Here is a 16,406-nt window from a genome sequence, read left to right on the forward strand (position 1 = left end):
TTCAAAAGGATAAACCAGGGATTTTCATCTCATCCACACATAGACTAATTACTAAAATTTTCTGCTGATCTGACAAAAAGATAGGTATAATTTGACAGCTATCGTTGTGTTGGCTGTTGTCTTTTTTTTTTTTAATCCTTACCTGAGGACATTTTTTCCACTGCTTTTCAGAGAGACAGGGAGGGAGGGAGGGAGGGAGGGAGGGAGGGAGGGAGGGAGGAACATCAATGTAAGAGAGACACATCGATTGGTTGCCTCCTGCATGCGCCCCGACGGGGGCCAGGAATCGAGCCTGCAACCGAAGTATGTGCCCTTGGCCAGAATCGAACCTGGGACTCTTCAGTTTGCAGGCCAAGGCTCTAACCACTGAACCAAACCCGCCAGGGCTGTTGTCATTTTTTTATTTGATAATCTAAGGGAAAAGGGGTCAGTTCCCCTGACTAAATAGTCAGGTATTGCATGTTTTAACAATTCCTGTGGTACATCAGTTAAAAATCCCTGGGCTAAAACAAGACCCTTTATGTAACTCCTACCCTTATTACTTATATGCAAAATGCATCATTCAAACTCTAAAATAAAAGAAAAAGAACTATTACCTGAAATATAGCTGAGAACCACAAAAAGGCCTCTGAGTTGCTAAGAGGGATTAACCCTGAACACCCCAAAGACAAGGACGAAGTTCTGCCTTTGCACCTATTGTAGTGCTGACCCCCAAAAGGTGCTGAAGGAGTGAATGGATAGAACAGAGGAGTCCATGCACCAATGTGCAAAGCCTTATTCCCAGAAGAACCCTATAAAGTCTATTTATTCTTACTTTCTTTTTTTTCTTTTTTAAAAATATATCTTTATTGATTTCAGAGAGAGGACAGGAGAGGGAGAGAGAGCTAGAAACATCAATGATGATAGAGTCACTGATCGAGCCCGCAACCCAGGCATGTGCCCTGACCGGGAATCAAACCCCCGATCACCTGGATCCTAGGTCGATGCTCAACTGCTGAGCCACGCCCGGCCGGGCATTTTTTTTGTTAATCCTCACCTGCGGATATTTTTCCCCACTGCTTTTCAGATAGAATGGGAGGGAGGGAGTGGGAGAAATATCAATGAGAGAGAGAGAGAGAGAGAGAGATACATCAACTGGATGCCTCGCACACGCACCCTGACCTGGGGCTGGGAGCGAACCCGCAACCAAGGTACATGCCCTTGACCAGGAATCGAACCCATGATCCTTCAGTCCACAGGCTGACACTCTAACCACTTAGCTACACTGGCCAGGGCATATTCTTACTTTGAATTCTAAAGTATGTAGTTTTCAAAACAGAGTCATCAGTAGATTAATCTGATTAGAAGCAGAAAATGAAAAGGAGAAGAACAGCTGCTAACATCAGATGCAGAATAAGATGTAAAACTAAAAACTTCATAAAACAAAAGCCCAGCAGGCTAAGCCATTCAGCACTAGGGCAAGAAGTCCTACACATTTCCATGAGCTTTGTGGGTAGGATTTGTAGACTTCAGCGTCTGAATCATGATTCCCCTAAAACCTTCAAAGAAGATTAGATTTTGTTCAATTTACTTTAGAAAGTCAAGAAATATGTATAAAGGTCTAGGAAGATTACTATCCTGAATGTTTACAATTTTTAAAGTTTTGGTGTTCATGAGATAATTCCTCAACTATCCAGCACGAATTTCAACAAATAATTATTGAAAATCCACTATACAGAAAGTACCATGTGGTGATAAAGAGATTCATAAAACATGGAGCCTACCCTTTCTGGATTTGGACTACACAGGTGAAAAAGATTTCTGCCCTCTGCTAGGTTTTGTTTCATGTGGTGGTAAAGGAAATCAAGTGGGGTGAATCAGTTACTTACTCCTTCACAGAGGCTTCATGGAGAAGTCCACGTTTGAGCCACATTTTAAAGAACTGGGGTAGGGGAAAATGCAGCATCACACATAGATGGCATGGCATGGTATGTACATGAAATAATAGGGGATGTTCAGGGATGAGCAACTGTTCAGTAGGGTTGGAACATAAGGGGACTGGCTGATGAGGGGAGCTCAAACCCTTATGATGTTCCATATAATTTGAGGTTTATATCATACGTATCTCAAATAGCACTTATTGAAATGCCCATATCTAAATATTTAGCTACAAATTCTACACTCTGAAATTATAGTGGAGGGTCTTGGTTTCCTTGCAAGGTTAGAAATTACCTACAAAGCTCTGGCCCTATATCTTCAAAGAAAACACCAGTAATTTAGACTTTACTAACACTGGCTTATGTGTTGGTAGATAGGACAGCAAACGGGAAAGTATTTGATATCACTGCCCAAGCAGCCGCTCCTCGTAAACAATGCCACTATACCTACCACCAAAACTATACACCTACCTAGATCTACACGCCATCCTTCTTCCTCTTCCCTTTACCTACCTGTGCTCTGCGTCTCACCTCTTCTTCCTTTCTCAGGTACTTCCTCCGTCACATCAGCCACTCCCTCCTCTTACATCATTAACTCTCCCGGTCTAATGGTTCCTTCTCATCAACACACGAACAAGTTCTAGTTACACCACTCTGAAATAAAACCCCTAACCCTAAATTCTCTCCCAGTCACAGTTAAGCTTCTTGAAAGAGCTGTTTATATGACTGTCTCTCTTTCCTCATCTCTCATTCACACTCCAACTCACTCTGTTTTGGCTTCTGTACTCACCATTCCACAGACACTGATCCTCCGAGGTCACCAATGACCTCATTGCCAAATTCCTGTCTCTTATCCCAATCTATCACTAAGTCCTACTGCTTTTCCTCCTAATTATATGTAATCCAGATGTCAAATATCCCCACATACAGTCTATTCTCAACCTGTGCCAACTCTGACTTAGGAAACACCACCTCTTTCCCATTCTCTAGGAAGAATTCACTTACATCAAAGCAATCTAGACTTTATCTAAGATTTCATAGAAACACAAAGGAAGTCTGTAAACTTATAAACACTACTATAACACAAGGAGGTCTATAACACTTATAAACAGAGGATGTCAATTCTTTAATCTCTCTTTAACACACTGTCCCAGCACATCTCCTGTACTACTAATCACTGTCTCTCTCTCTCGCTTCCCCCACCTCCCAAAGCTTTAAGCCTCCATGGATTTCTGTGCTTGGCCCCATCGCAAGTCCTGCTCTGAATTCTCACATAGAGAAATTCAGCCCTCTTCTAGCTTCGACCTACTAGTGGCTTTTTGGTTGCCTCCATCTCCCCCCCATACCCAGCTCTCCAACCAGGGATTCCAAGTCCAGAACCTGGTCTCATATCAGCTACTCAGAACTCATACTCTGCTGTAAAATCCCCAATATTACTAAGTATGTTTGCAGCATGTGGCGCTTTCTCTGCTTTCTCCAACCATGACAGAAAGCAGAAATGAGGCTCTATACAAGCCAAAGCCACATGCAACAGCGGCCATTTTCCTTGCCTCTATTCACAGGAGGGTTAGCCCTCCCCTAGACTCCACTTCACACCGTAAGTCTGACTCCATCCCCTTGCCAAGGGTGGAGTGCTTTTGGTTCATTATCTTGCATAAATTCATTCAACAAATAATTCAACACTAACTATATGCCAGGTATTATCTGAAGTGTTCAGGATATATAAGTGAACAAGCTAAGATTTCTGCCCTCTTGAAACTTATAGTTTAGGGGATTATACAGACAATAAATAACAGGCATGATAAGTAAATAAATTACATAGTTTGTTAGAAGGTAAGAAGTGTTATGGAAAAAAAGGAAAGTAGAGTGGGAAAGGAAGGTTGGAATGTGAGTTGCAATTTTAAATAAAGTTGTCAGGTATGCCTTACTTTGATGTCAACATTTGAGGAAAGACTTGAAGGAGGTGAAGGGGTTAGTGAGGTGACTATTTGGGGCTAGGGGGATGTGTTTAAGGCAGTGCAAACACACGAAGGTAGGAAGCAGGTCTAGTATATTAAAGGTACAGCAAGGAGGCCGGTGGGGCTGGAGCACAGCAAAGAAGAGTATTTAATAAAAGAGGTCCAAGAGGAAAAGGAGCACAGATGATAGTGGGCATTATAGAAACAACTCTGGCTTTCAGTCTGTGTAAAATATGGAACCAGAGCTGAGTCTCAAACAAAGGAGTGCTGTGATCTTACCTCTGTTTTACAAGTATCATCTAACTGGGGCAGGGGAACATGGATAAGGAAAGGAAGCCCAGCTAGGAGGTTTCTGTGCTAAATCAAGGCAAGGCAAGAAATGATAGTGCCTTAGTTCAAGGTATTAGCAATGAATGTGGTGAGAAAGGGTTGAATTCTGGGCATATTCTAAAGGCAAAGTCAACAGGAATTCCTGATAGATTGGATGCAAGGTATAGCAGAAAGGATCTACTAGGATGACTTCAAGAATTTCAGCCTGAGTAAGAAGTATATGATTTCTCTCAACTGAAATGGGAAAGGCAAAGGGTAGAAGAGTCTTGAGGTGAAATAACAGGGTTCAGTTTTGGACATATTAAGTTTGAGATATCTACTAAGCATCCAAGTGAAGCTGTTGAATAGGCAGTTGGACATATGAGTCTAGAGTTAAGAGAAGTTAGAAGGACCAGAGATATGTTTGGGAGTTACTGGCATATAGATGACATGTAAAGCCATGAGATTGTTTGAAATTACCAGAAAGTAAATGAGTAACTAGAAAAGAGAAGGCGCCCTGGCCTGGTAGTTCAGTTGGTTAGAGTTGTCCTGATATACTAAGGTTGCAGGTTCGATCCCAGGTCAGGGCACATACAAGAAACAACCAATGAATGCCTAAATAAATGGAACAACAAACCGATGCTTTTTTCCTCTCTCTCCCCCCTGCCTCCCTAAATAAAGAAGACTAGAATACATTTGCGGGGGGAGGGGGGGAGAAAGAGAGAGAGAGGGGGAGAGAAGACGACCAAGGTCAAAAAGGAGAAATCAACAAAGAAGATTGAAAAGGAACAATGAAGGAGGTCCAAATCTCAGTTGCCTCTACTTATTTCCAGATCTGAAAGTTCCATTTATGGTTATTATTATGGATTCCTGTTCCACCTCTGATCTATAGAAATACTCATATTGGTTTTGTATATAGCCATGTGCTTTCAATGTTTATCATTATTAGTGGGAGATATAAGGTAAGTGCATAAAACAAACGCACAGCTTAACAAATTATTATAAAATGAACACCCGCTACCATCACCCCAGAAATTCCCTGTGCACCCTTTCTGGATCACAACTCTCTGCTTCTTCCCATTCCACCTCCCCTGCCTTGGTGGTAACACTATCCTTTATGATGATCATTTCCTTATGATTCCTTATGGTTTTACCACTTTATGTTCTCATCCAAAATAAAAAAGTTCACATCTGCCAGGTTTGTACATTTTATGAACAGACTCATATTATATGTGTACTTTTGCATTTTTTGTTCAATATTCTTTGTGAGATTAAACATAGTGTTGTATGTGGCCCTTACTATATTTGTGTAAATATATACACATAACACAATAAGTACAATGCTCACTGTATTTAACAAATATTGTCAGAGTGCTTCAAACTTTTGAAGAAGAGGGCCTCATCTCTCCTTCTGTGTTTCTGGAGTCAAGCATAGTATCATGTCTAGACCAGGTACTCAGTACGTGCCTCTGGATGGTTATATTGACCTTTGTAACCAGATGCTTTGTCTCTCTCTCTCTCACACACACACACACTCAAATATCGTTGGGGTTGCCATTATCTCCATCTTAACAGATGGGAATGTGAAACACAGAATCTCTCAAGGGACAAAAGCAATTTTTAACATAACCAGGGTTAGAAAATAAATCTCCTGAATTCTAATTCAGTTTATTTTATATATTTTAAGAAGTAACACATGTAAACGGAAAAAAAAGTCAAACAATATAAAAGAATATAGAGTAAAGAGTAAGTTTTCTTACTGCCTTAATTATCTTACCCAGAGGATATATCAGTTTTTGTCCAGAGACTTTGAGTACATATTAACATGTGTACATATATCACCCTTTACCCTCTTTCTTTTTTTAACCATAAATGACAGTATATCACATATTTTTCTATAGCTTCCTTTTTTTTTTATTTACTATCTCTTAGAAATCACTCCAAATCAGTAAATATAGACCTCCCTCACACTTTTTGATGGTTATAGAAGACTTTTTCTGCCTCCCCTGCAGGTAGTTGTGATCTGTAGCTACGTCTAGTCTAGCCAGTGGGAGGAAAATGGAAGCAGTGTGTGTTTCCCAAGTAACCTTAAAAATAGGGAACATTCCTTTTTTTCTCTTTCCTAGTCTTTCTTCCTGTTTGCAAGAATATGGTTATTATGGCTGATATTGGAATAAGCCAACTTCCACAGATAGCAAAGCATCAAGACGGAAGAACCCTAGGCCCTAATTACTGTGGAGTTGCCATAAAACCCCTCAACTGCCTACACAGAAAAATAAATTTCTATCTGAAGCCTTTGTTATTTTATTTTTTTGTCACTTGGAGTCAAATCTTATTCTAGTTAATACTAACTAATATAAAATATATCCTTGACCAATAAAAAAGTTATTAATGAATGAGAGAGGAACTTGTATCATCAAAGTCTCAAAAAGGCTATTTAAGATATTAAAACAGCTAAAGTTTGTCGGGTGAATTAAAGAAAATCTGATGTAACTGTAATGTTGAATACTTATTGGCCTAAATAATAAAAATATACTAACCTGGGATGTTCTGGTATATTCTTCATATAGCCTGTCATACTCTTTACTCTTTTCCTGATACTGAGAATGGTACTCCTGCAGTTTTTTACCTACTGCATCAATATTATCTTCTTTTACCAACTGATCCTGTGCAGGTAAACAAAAGAAGTCAAGAATGACAACAATTCTGACATGAATTTTCACATCTATTTATTTTTAAATTGTAATTTCTACTGTAAGTTTAAGCCACTGGATTAGTATCAAGCATGCAAAAGCACTAAACCCTTTTGTTAACACTAAGATCAGTCTTTCTATCACAGCAAAATATTTAATACTTTAAAAATTAAGAAATAGCCCTGGCCTGTGTGGCTCAGTGGTTAGAGCATCGGCCCATGTACCAAAGGGTTTCAGGTTCCATCCCTGGCCTTCTCAGGCATGTGAAGGAGGCAACCAATCTTGATGTGTCTCCCTCATATCGATCTTTCTCTTTCTCTCTCTCTCTTCCTTCCTTCCTCCCTCCCTCCCACTCTCTCTAAAAAACAACAACACAACAAACCAAAAACCAAATCAATGGAAAAAATATCCTCAGGTGAGGATTAACAACAACAAAAATTAAGAAATAAAGTATAAATAGAAAACATAAATGAAAGTATTTTTTATATAAAATTAATAAATACATGCAACAAGTTATTAATAGTTGTCACAAAATAAGTTCTAAAATTCTTAAATCTTCAGTAGAAAATTTTAAATGAACTAGATTTTTTTTAAACTGATAAGCCTGGTAAATTATAATCAAATAATCATGTTAAGTAATGACTTGCTGAATAGCTATCAAGAACTTGTGTGATCATACCTGTTGGTATTTGGACACTGGGTACATCAGCTTCACATCAAGTTTGGGATTGTACTGAGCAAGAGATTCATGATGATAGTGGTTAATGAGCTCCACCACAGAATTAAATGTCAGAGGGTCAGAAAAGCCATATTTACCATCTCGATGATAGATCTTTATTAACTTATTATTGCCTCCTTTCCTGTGAACAACAAGACAACCACTATAGATTTCCTCCCCAAATTCTACTGAAGTACTGCTTTCATATGAAGATATGAAAGCTTGATGTCACATAATAAACAAGTTTTATTATGTTGAGGCTGTAACAGATGAATAGACATATATAATTATGTGTGTAAAAGTATATATAATGTCATGTTATTTTTACAACTATTTCTTTCGTCTATAAATATCTTGCTTACTAAAGGCCAACATACCTATATAGCATTCAGTATCAACAAATCTGGCAAAAATAATCACTTAAGAAAAACACTATAAGTATCTTTCCCCCCCCACCCCCCGAATGAATTATATTTCTAGCTCTCCTGAACTTTAGATAAGCACAGCTAAACAGAAGAGGTCCAAGGTCTAGGCCCTGGGGTACGCCAGTGTTTAGTGGTCAGGCAGATGAGGAAGAACCAGCAAAGGAAACCAAAAGAGAGCAATTAATGAAATGAAAGGAGAACTAAGAGTGTGTTACCTTAAAAAATATTTATTTATTTATTTATTTATTTATTTATTTATTTATTTCTAAAAACAATTTTTTAAAAAGCATTTCAACAAAGAGGAAATAATCAACTAGGTAAATGTCTTGGAGCTTGACAAAGTACAGATCACTAAGTGATCTTGATAAAATGGTTTCAGTGGAAGGGTAAGGATGAGTGCCTGACTGGAACGGATTAAAGGGAATGAAAGAAGAAGAAAAAGAATGCCTATAAACAACTGTCTTGAAAAATATTGCTGTAAATAAGAGCAGGGAAATAGCTGGAAAGAGATATAGGGTCAAGGAAGTTTTCTTTATTATTCTTAAATGGGAGCCTGTAAAGCATATTTATATGCTAATGGAATGACTCAGTAGAGAGACAAAAACTGTTGATCCAGAAAAAAAGGACAAGATAATTCCCTGGGCAGTGTCCCTGAATAGATCAGAGATGGGATCCAGTCCACAAGTAGAGAGGTAGATCCTGGACAAGAGCGTGAAGAGTCAGCCTCCCACTGGAACAGGAGAAAGGCAGTCTCCACATTCAGGTGCAACTATGTCGATAGCTGTGGCATTAGGAACATAAGGAAGTTAGATCTCTTCTGACAGCTTCCATGTTTTCAGTAACAGGAAGCAACTTCTTTAATTAAAAGGGAGATGTGTTATTGATTTGAAGAGAAAAAAAAGAACACATGAAATTATGATCTAGGAAAGTGGGAGAGCAAATGGATTTTGAAAATGCAGAAAATCATCTGGACAGTACTAAAATCCTGCTTAAGATTAGTAGTCACAAATTTAATGCAAGACCAGTCAGCATGGTGTATTTTTCTTGAAATTTAGCTGTCCAGGTATAGGCAAGGAATAGACAGGGTTGAATTTACAAATGTTGGAATATAGTTAAGCAACTACAATGGAGGGAAAGCAAGTTCGTTGAGGATCTATTCACAAGGATAATTTTAACAGTGGACCACAGACTCTTAAGCAGAGAAGGAGGGGAGTGAAGCTATGAAGTATTTGAGGAATGGTGAATTTTTAATTATATGTCTCTCTCCCTCACTACAACCTTCCTGAACAGAGAACCATGATATTCCCTCTTGAACCCTAGCACCTGGCCCAATGCCTAGCATAGAGCTGATTCCTAAAGATGTTAACTATCCAGATTTTCTACAATGAACACTATTTACTGACTTTAAAAGTGGACATTGAATTGAAAAACCTCTACTTGCTCACCACCTACTCACTCCAGTGTGATTTTACTCTCATTTCTCTCACTTGAAGGTCATCAATGACTCTGACCAAATAGACTCTACTCCAGGCTCTACCCCAGGCTCAGATTCTTTGCAGTGATTGAAATTTCTACTCTCCCTTCCTTCTTCCCCTTCCCACACCCAATATCCTTCTTAATATTTCACTCTCCCATGACTTCTACGACACCACTCTTTTCTCGCAACCTCTTAGACTGCTCTTTCTTTGCTTCCTTCCTGGTTCTAATCACAGTCATTCCCCAAAAAGAATTTGCCTTCAGCCTCTACCCTTTTTCGTTCTCTGAGGTCCTTAAAATCGCATTTATTCTAGGTAGATGATACTGAATCTTTTTCTGGCCCTATACTCTCTTCTAGGTATCTTCTATACATCTGGATATATTCTAGATACATTTTTTACCTAGAAGTTCTGGAGCAGCTAAAAATCAGTATCTTTCCCAATTCCCCAGTAAAACACTGCTCCTGACAGTGTTTCCTATTTCTATAAATGGAATATTCATTCTACGCCCAGCAGGCTCAAACCACAGTCACCTTCAACTCCCTCTCAACCTCATACCTATTCTATTATCAAATCCCTTCTGCTCTTAGCTCCCCACTGCCTTACTTTGACTCAAGTCCTTTCTTAAAGCCACTATCCCAGGTATAGCGTGTTCAGTCTTTAGATCATGACATTCCCCTTGTTAAAACCCTGTATTGGTGGTGGTGTTTTTTTGCACTTAGAAATAAAATTCAAAGTCCTTACCATGGTTCATTAGGCTCTCTGCATCTGGCTTCGTCCCACTTTCAGCTTCATCCCCTACCACTCTGTGGTCACACTGTAAGCCAGCCACAGTGGTCTGTGTATTCATTGGATCTACCAAATCTTCCCAAAATCAGTGTCTTTGCACTTTCTGTTCCTTCTCCCTGGAATGCTTTTCTGGCTGGATCTTTCTAATCCTTCAGTTTTCAGAGGTCATACCCTTATAAAGGTCCTCCTTTTCAAAACTATCTTAAATTCCCTTTCCCCATATTCTCTATCACATAACCCTATGCATTCCCTATTTAGCACTTTGTAACTGTGAAATTACCTCATTTCTTTTTTATGTGTTTATTGAATCTCCCCCACCTCTGAACATAAACACTCTAGATAAGAGACCATGTCTGGCTTGTTCATCATTTCCTTTTCCTAGAGCAGTACCTATTAACACTGTGGGCACTTAATAAATATTATATGATTAAAGACTAAATCCTTGCCCAGCTGGTATAGCTAGGCAGTTGAGCATCGACCTATGATCCAGGAGATCGTGGTTCAATTCCCGGTCAGGGCACATGCCCGGGTTGCAGGCTCGATCTCTAGTTGGGGGCATGCAGGAGGCAGCCTATCAATAACTCTCATCATTGATGTTTCTATCTCTCTCTCCCTCTCCCTTCCTCTCTCTGAAATCAATAAAGACATATTTTAAAAAAAAGAAGAAGAAATCCTCTTCTGGATCACCATTATCTCTCAATTCTTAACAGTCTGAGCATATAATTTCTGTGCTGAAAAAATGCAATGGTTCCCTCTGCCTATCTACGATATTAAATACGAACTCCAAATTTTGGAATTCAAGTCCCTCTTCAACATGACCCTTTTCTAACCTTCTATCCCCCCTACCACTTTTTCCTCTTTACAAACTCTACCCACTAACCAAATGGGACCGCATCTCACAGAACAGGACTCTAGTTTCTCGCCTCCACATCTTTTTCCTATTGTCACCCAATCCTGCAACCCTCCTCCCACTTTCTACATATCCAAACCTAATCCCTTCTTCAAAATACATTGCAAATGCAATTTCTTCCATGAAGGACAGATTTCTATATTTTCTCAACAAGTTATCTCTTGCCCTCTTTTAAGCCCTCAAAGCACATTGTTTGTACTCTCCTGTTATTGTAAGTTTAATTCAAAGCCGTTTTCTTATTACCTTTACCCTCACTAGACTGTCTTCCTTGAAACAAAAGTTTTAGCTCATTGTTTGATCTTCTGCAGAGAAACTAGTACTGAGCTATGAGAATTTACTAAATTGAATTAAGACCAGCACTTTTCTGCCTAGCAAAATCTGTCAAGGCTCAGTTCAATTTTCATTTCCTCTGAGAAATCTCTTTTTCTTTCTCTCACTTATTCCTTCCTTCAAGTATTTATTGAGTACCTACTATATGTCAGACCTTGTGCTAGATACATGAAAATTTTAAAACATTCTTTGCCAATGTCCACCAACCAATGAACAAAACGTAGTATATACATACAACAGAATATTATTCAGCCTTAAAAAGGAAGAAACTTCTGACATATGCTATAACATGTATGAAACTTAAAGACCTTATTTGACATTAAATAAGCCAGACACAAGAGGATAAATACTGTATGATTCTACTTATATTAGAAATAGTCAAATTCAGAGACAGAAAGTAGAACAACAGTTACCAGGGGCTGGGAAAAGGAAAATGGGGAGAACTCTAATGTAACATAATGTAACATTTAGATACTGCATTAAGGTAGAGTATAAATGTGCCTCTCCCATTCCACCATTACACATCTAGATTATGAATTCTTGAGAGAAAAACCATGCCTTATTCATGTGATAATCCTGGCCCTAGCACAATATCCAGCAGAAAGATAACCTTATTTTAAACAATAAAATGGGCTGCCTCAAAAGGAATATGCTAGCTCCCTATGACTGAATGATCACTTGGAAGCTCAATAATGGCCCTTTCTGAAAAATGCTACGCAGAGAATTCCTACATCTGGAGAAACCCAGATGAACCAGGGAATATTAACGATCCCTTCCAGCTGTAGGTCTCTAACATAAGAATTCTCATGGTGGCCCTAGACTAGAAAGCAATAAGTGGGACCCCACAATGGTCTTTGTTTCTGAAGAGCACTGCAACTTTAGATAAGTTACATAGCTTTTGCAGGCTCTTTTCCTCATCCCCAAAATATAAAAATTGTTGCTTTTAATGAGTTGTAATTAGGAATCTACCCATTGTAAAAAAGCACCTTAGTGTAGGATTAAAACCACTTTCCAGATAAATAAGGACATTCATTCATTTAATAACTATCTATTAGGCATCTATTATCTAATGCCTATCCATTATTACACACTAATCTAGACTCTGGGGATATAGTAATGATTAATCAAAGTCCTTAATCTTAGAGAACTTAAATTTTTGTGGGGTGATATAGACAAGATGGGAGAGAAGATGAAAACAGTGAGCAGCCCACACAGAGAAGTAAATTGAGGCAATAAACATCCTTGGTTGGCTACTTTGGATTGAGTGATTAGGGAAGATCTGAAGAGGTGACATGTATTTACAGATTTGATGACAAAAAGGAACCAATTATGCAATGATCAGAAAGAACAGCTACTGCAAACAGCAGATAGAACAGCTATTGCAAAGGCCCTGAGACAAGAATAAGCATCACTTGTCTGAGCATCACTTGAAAGGCTAGTGGGGTCAAATGTAATGGATAGAGAGAATGACAAGAAATGAGGTGTAAGAAGGAGACCAATCCCAGGTCAAATAGAGTTTTGTAAGTTAGAATGAAATCCAAATTCTTTACCTTAGATGCAGTAGAGAAACTTAAAGAATTTTAAGCAAAGGAGTAATTAGACTCATATCTTAAAATGATCACTCTGGTTGCTGTGTAGAAAATGGGTCAACAGGAGTGGGGAAGATTAGCAGTTATAAGATGCTGGGAGGCCTGTTGGAGGTGACTACAAAAGATCAAGCAAGATGATAGTGGCTTAGATTTAGATGGCAGAGAAGTGTGAAGAGATTACGAATATAGATTTAAAGGTAGAGTTGGCAGGACTTGTTTAATGATGAATTGGATGTGAGGGTGAGAGAAAGAGAGGGGAAAAGGCTCGTGGCTTGAGTAACTGTAGAGATGGTGGTTCTATTTCTTAAAAAAGTAAAGACTTGAAGAAAAACAGTTTGGGTAGGGGAAACTGGGTTTGAAATAAAAAATTCTGCATTGACCATGTTAAAATTAGTATATCCACTAGTTATGTGGTGACAAAGCCAATAAGACAACTAGATATATGCATCTGGAGTTCTGAAGGTCAGAGCTGGAGATAAGGTTTATGAATCATCACTGCATAATTGTTTATTAAAACCAGGGGACAGGACAAACTTTGCCGTGGGAGAATGAATACAGAGAAGAGGAGGCTTCGTCCAGGAACACTTAACACCTTGCTGACCGGCTATTTCGAGCCAGAACTCGCCCGTGCAGCTGGCTACTTTTCCACTGTTTTAAAACTCTACATTGCTTTCAGACCTTAAAATTACTTAAAGTAATGTAAGTGCCGACACAAATTATCTCATGACCGGTCAGCAACATTCAGACACGGAAACACAAGTATACTCATGACCAGTCAGCAAGGTATTCATTTAGATATTGACTAAAGGAGTGGCATAGAACTGGGGGGGGGGAATCAAAAGAGCATGATATCACGACAGTCAAGACGATAAACTGTTTCTAGGAAGAAGTGTCTATGACTAATGCTGCTAAGAGGTCAGGCAAGGTAAGAAGAGAGAAGTGGCCGTTGGTTTAGCAGTCCCTGTAGAGTGATAAGACAGAAGCCTGAATCGAGTGAGAAAAAACTGTTTTGAATCAATGTAGAACACTGATTATTCCTCAGCACAACTGCAGTCCTAAGGTATTAACTTCTTAATGTCCTTACCAGAAACTAATATAGTGATTCCAAATTTCTAGCATAAAATATGGGATTATTTTCCTTAAAGATATTAGGATGGAAAGGCAGCTAAGAGCCAGATAAACCTGGATTTGAACCCGTCCTCTGCCACTTACTAGTTATGTGTCCTTAGGCAACTTTCTTAACCAAGTTAAGCTTCAGTTACTTCATCTATAAAATGGAAATATTAATACCTATACCTCATGAGGCTGTGAGAAATATATAAGACATTACATGTAAAATGCTTAGTACAAGGAAGTTGTTATCATTGCAGTTGTTATTATTCTTTTCTTTAGATAGTCCCTTCATAAAAAAAAAAAAAAAAAAATCACAAGACTTTATTGTAATTAGACTATTTTAATTGTTAAAATTAAATGTGGGAATATCTAAAACAGTTTTCCTAACCTTTTAAAATATATGTCCCATCTTTGTAAATATACCCACATGGACAGCATGATATAGACTGCGAATTGTTATCTTCTACATATCATCATCAGCCCAAATAAGGCTGAATTTTTAACTCTGAAGTCTGCATTAAGGAAGACAATAGGGTTATTAGAGGGGTGGATTCCCAATATATCATGAACCTTAGGCTGTGCACATGACTTCTACTTCACTCATAAGGTCAACAGTATACATCTTATTTCCTTGCATTTAAGCTTTTTCACTTTATTGCTACATAAAAACAAAAATTATCATTTTTATAAGACATTTAAATATTTAATGTATAGAAAAAGGATAGTTAGCCAAACAACTAAAAATTATGTATCTAGATTAAATTAAAATATGAAAAATGTGTAAAGATTTAAACAAAATACAGAAATGTCTGTATACCAGAAATAAATAATGCTAGTAGAACACTAACCAAAATGCTGAAAAATACTCACCGTAAAGTCAAAGTATAATCTCCCTGCATTTTTGTTGAGGCATCTCTGACCAAGAAGGTACCATCTGGCATGTCCCTTAATTTGTCATTTACCTCCTCCCTGAAGAATTACAGGAAAAATGAGAAAAGAAAAAAAAAGGCGTCATTTGTTCTGTTCACATGTTATTACTAAGGCTACTTGGGAGGTGGGTACGTCTAAGGTTATAGAATCGTGCGGCCTTCAGATGTCATTTAGTTCTTCCCCCTAGGTATGTTCATTCTGTTTTGATTTTCAGTGTTATGCAATCTAAGGAAGGGCTGTTTACTTCTTAAACTTTTCCAGATTTCAACTGTCTACAAGGGATAGTGTTGCCCTTAAACCTTTAGGGATTCCTTAGGCAGGTCTGAACTTGTAGAGTTTCAGGAAAAACCAGCAACTGTTTAGAAAGGTTATAGTTAAGCAACAATGTCAGCTGTGTGTCTCATCAAAGAGGGGGGAAATTCACTAAATTCACAATCTTTCAATATAATGTCCTCTGATATGAATTTATACTGATAACAAATTCCTCTGCAAAGCTGGTGTGGGACTTTAAGAAACAACTAGGACACTCAAAGGAAATGGCAGGACATAAAAGACCCTTGAAGTATAGAACCACAGGGTCTTAAAATATAAACTTAAATGGTAATTAAATATAATAGATCCTTTTATTGTACAATGCTAAATTAAAATTTTTCTGATAATTTTAATATAAAATATATTTTCTTCAAAAAATTAAATATAGAATTACCATATGACCTAGAAATTCTACTTCTGAGTATATAGCCAAAATAAATGAAAGCAGGGACTTGAGCATTAATACACTAATGTTCATAGCAGCATTATTCACTAGCCAAAAGCTGGAAACAATCCAAATATTCATCAAAGACAAATGTCCAGATAAGTAAGTAAATATATATTAAATGGAATATTGTTCAGCTTTAAAAAGGAAGTAAGTTCTGACACATGCTACAGCGTGGATGAACCTTGGAGATATTGCTATAGTAGTCAAATTCATAGAAACAGAAAGTAGGATGGTGGTTACCAAGGAGGGGCTGGGGAGAATAGGAGGAAAGGGGAGTCAGTGTATCATTAATGGGTACAGAGTTTCACTTTGGGAAGATGAAATAGTTCCAGAGATGAATGGTGGTGATGGGTGAACAACAATGTAAATGTACTTTATGCCACTGACCTGTACATTTAAAGATGGTTAAAATGGTAAGGAAAAGAAGAAAGGAATCAGTGCAACTTTGATAATGGGAGAGAATGGACAAGCATATTGAGGGATACAGCATC

The 16,406-nt window shown here is 38.1% G+C and overlaps 1 protein-coding gene across 1 annotated transcript in view; it reads right to left on the minus strand.

Moving 5' to 3' along the window:
* The window catches only part of PIK3R3 (phosphoinositide-3-kinase regulatory subunit 3), a 64,381-nt gene that overhangs the window by 20,113 nt on the left and 27,862 nt on the right, over positions 1-16,406 (minus strand). The window contains exons 3-5 of the mRNA XM_016199275.2: positions 15,096-15,194; positions 7,556-7,736; positions 6,724-6,849 (exon numbers count right to left, since the gene is read on the minus strand). Coding sequence (XP_016054761.2) covers positions 6,724-6,849; positions 7,556-7,736; positions 15,096-15,194 — 406 coding nt within the window. The remainder of the gene's footprint in view (positions 1-6,723; positions 6,850-7,555; positions 7,737-15,095; positions 15,195-16,406) is intronic.

This window comes from Miniopterus natalensis, chromosome 9 (genome assembly GCF_054644295.1).
Source record: "Miniopterus natalensis isolate mMinNat1 chromosome 9, mMinNat1.hap1, whole genome shotgun sequence".
Taxonomy (NCBI): domain Eukaryota; kingdom Metazoa; phylum Chordata; class Mammalia; order Chiroptera; family Miniopteridae; genus Miniopterus; species Miniopterus natalensis.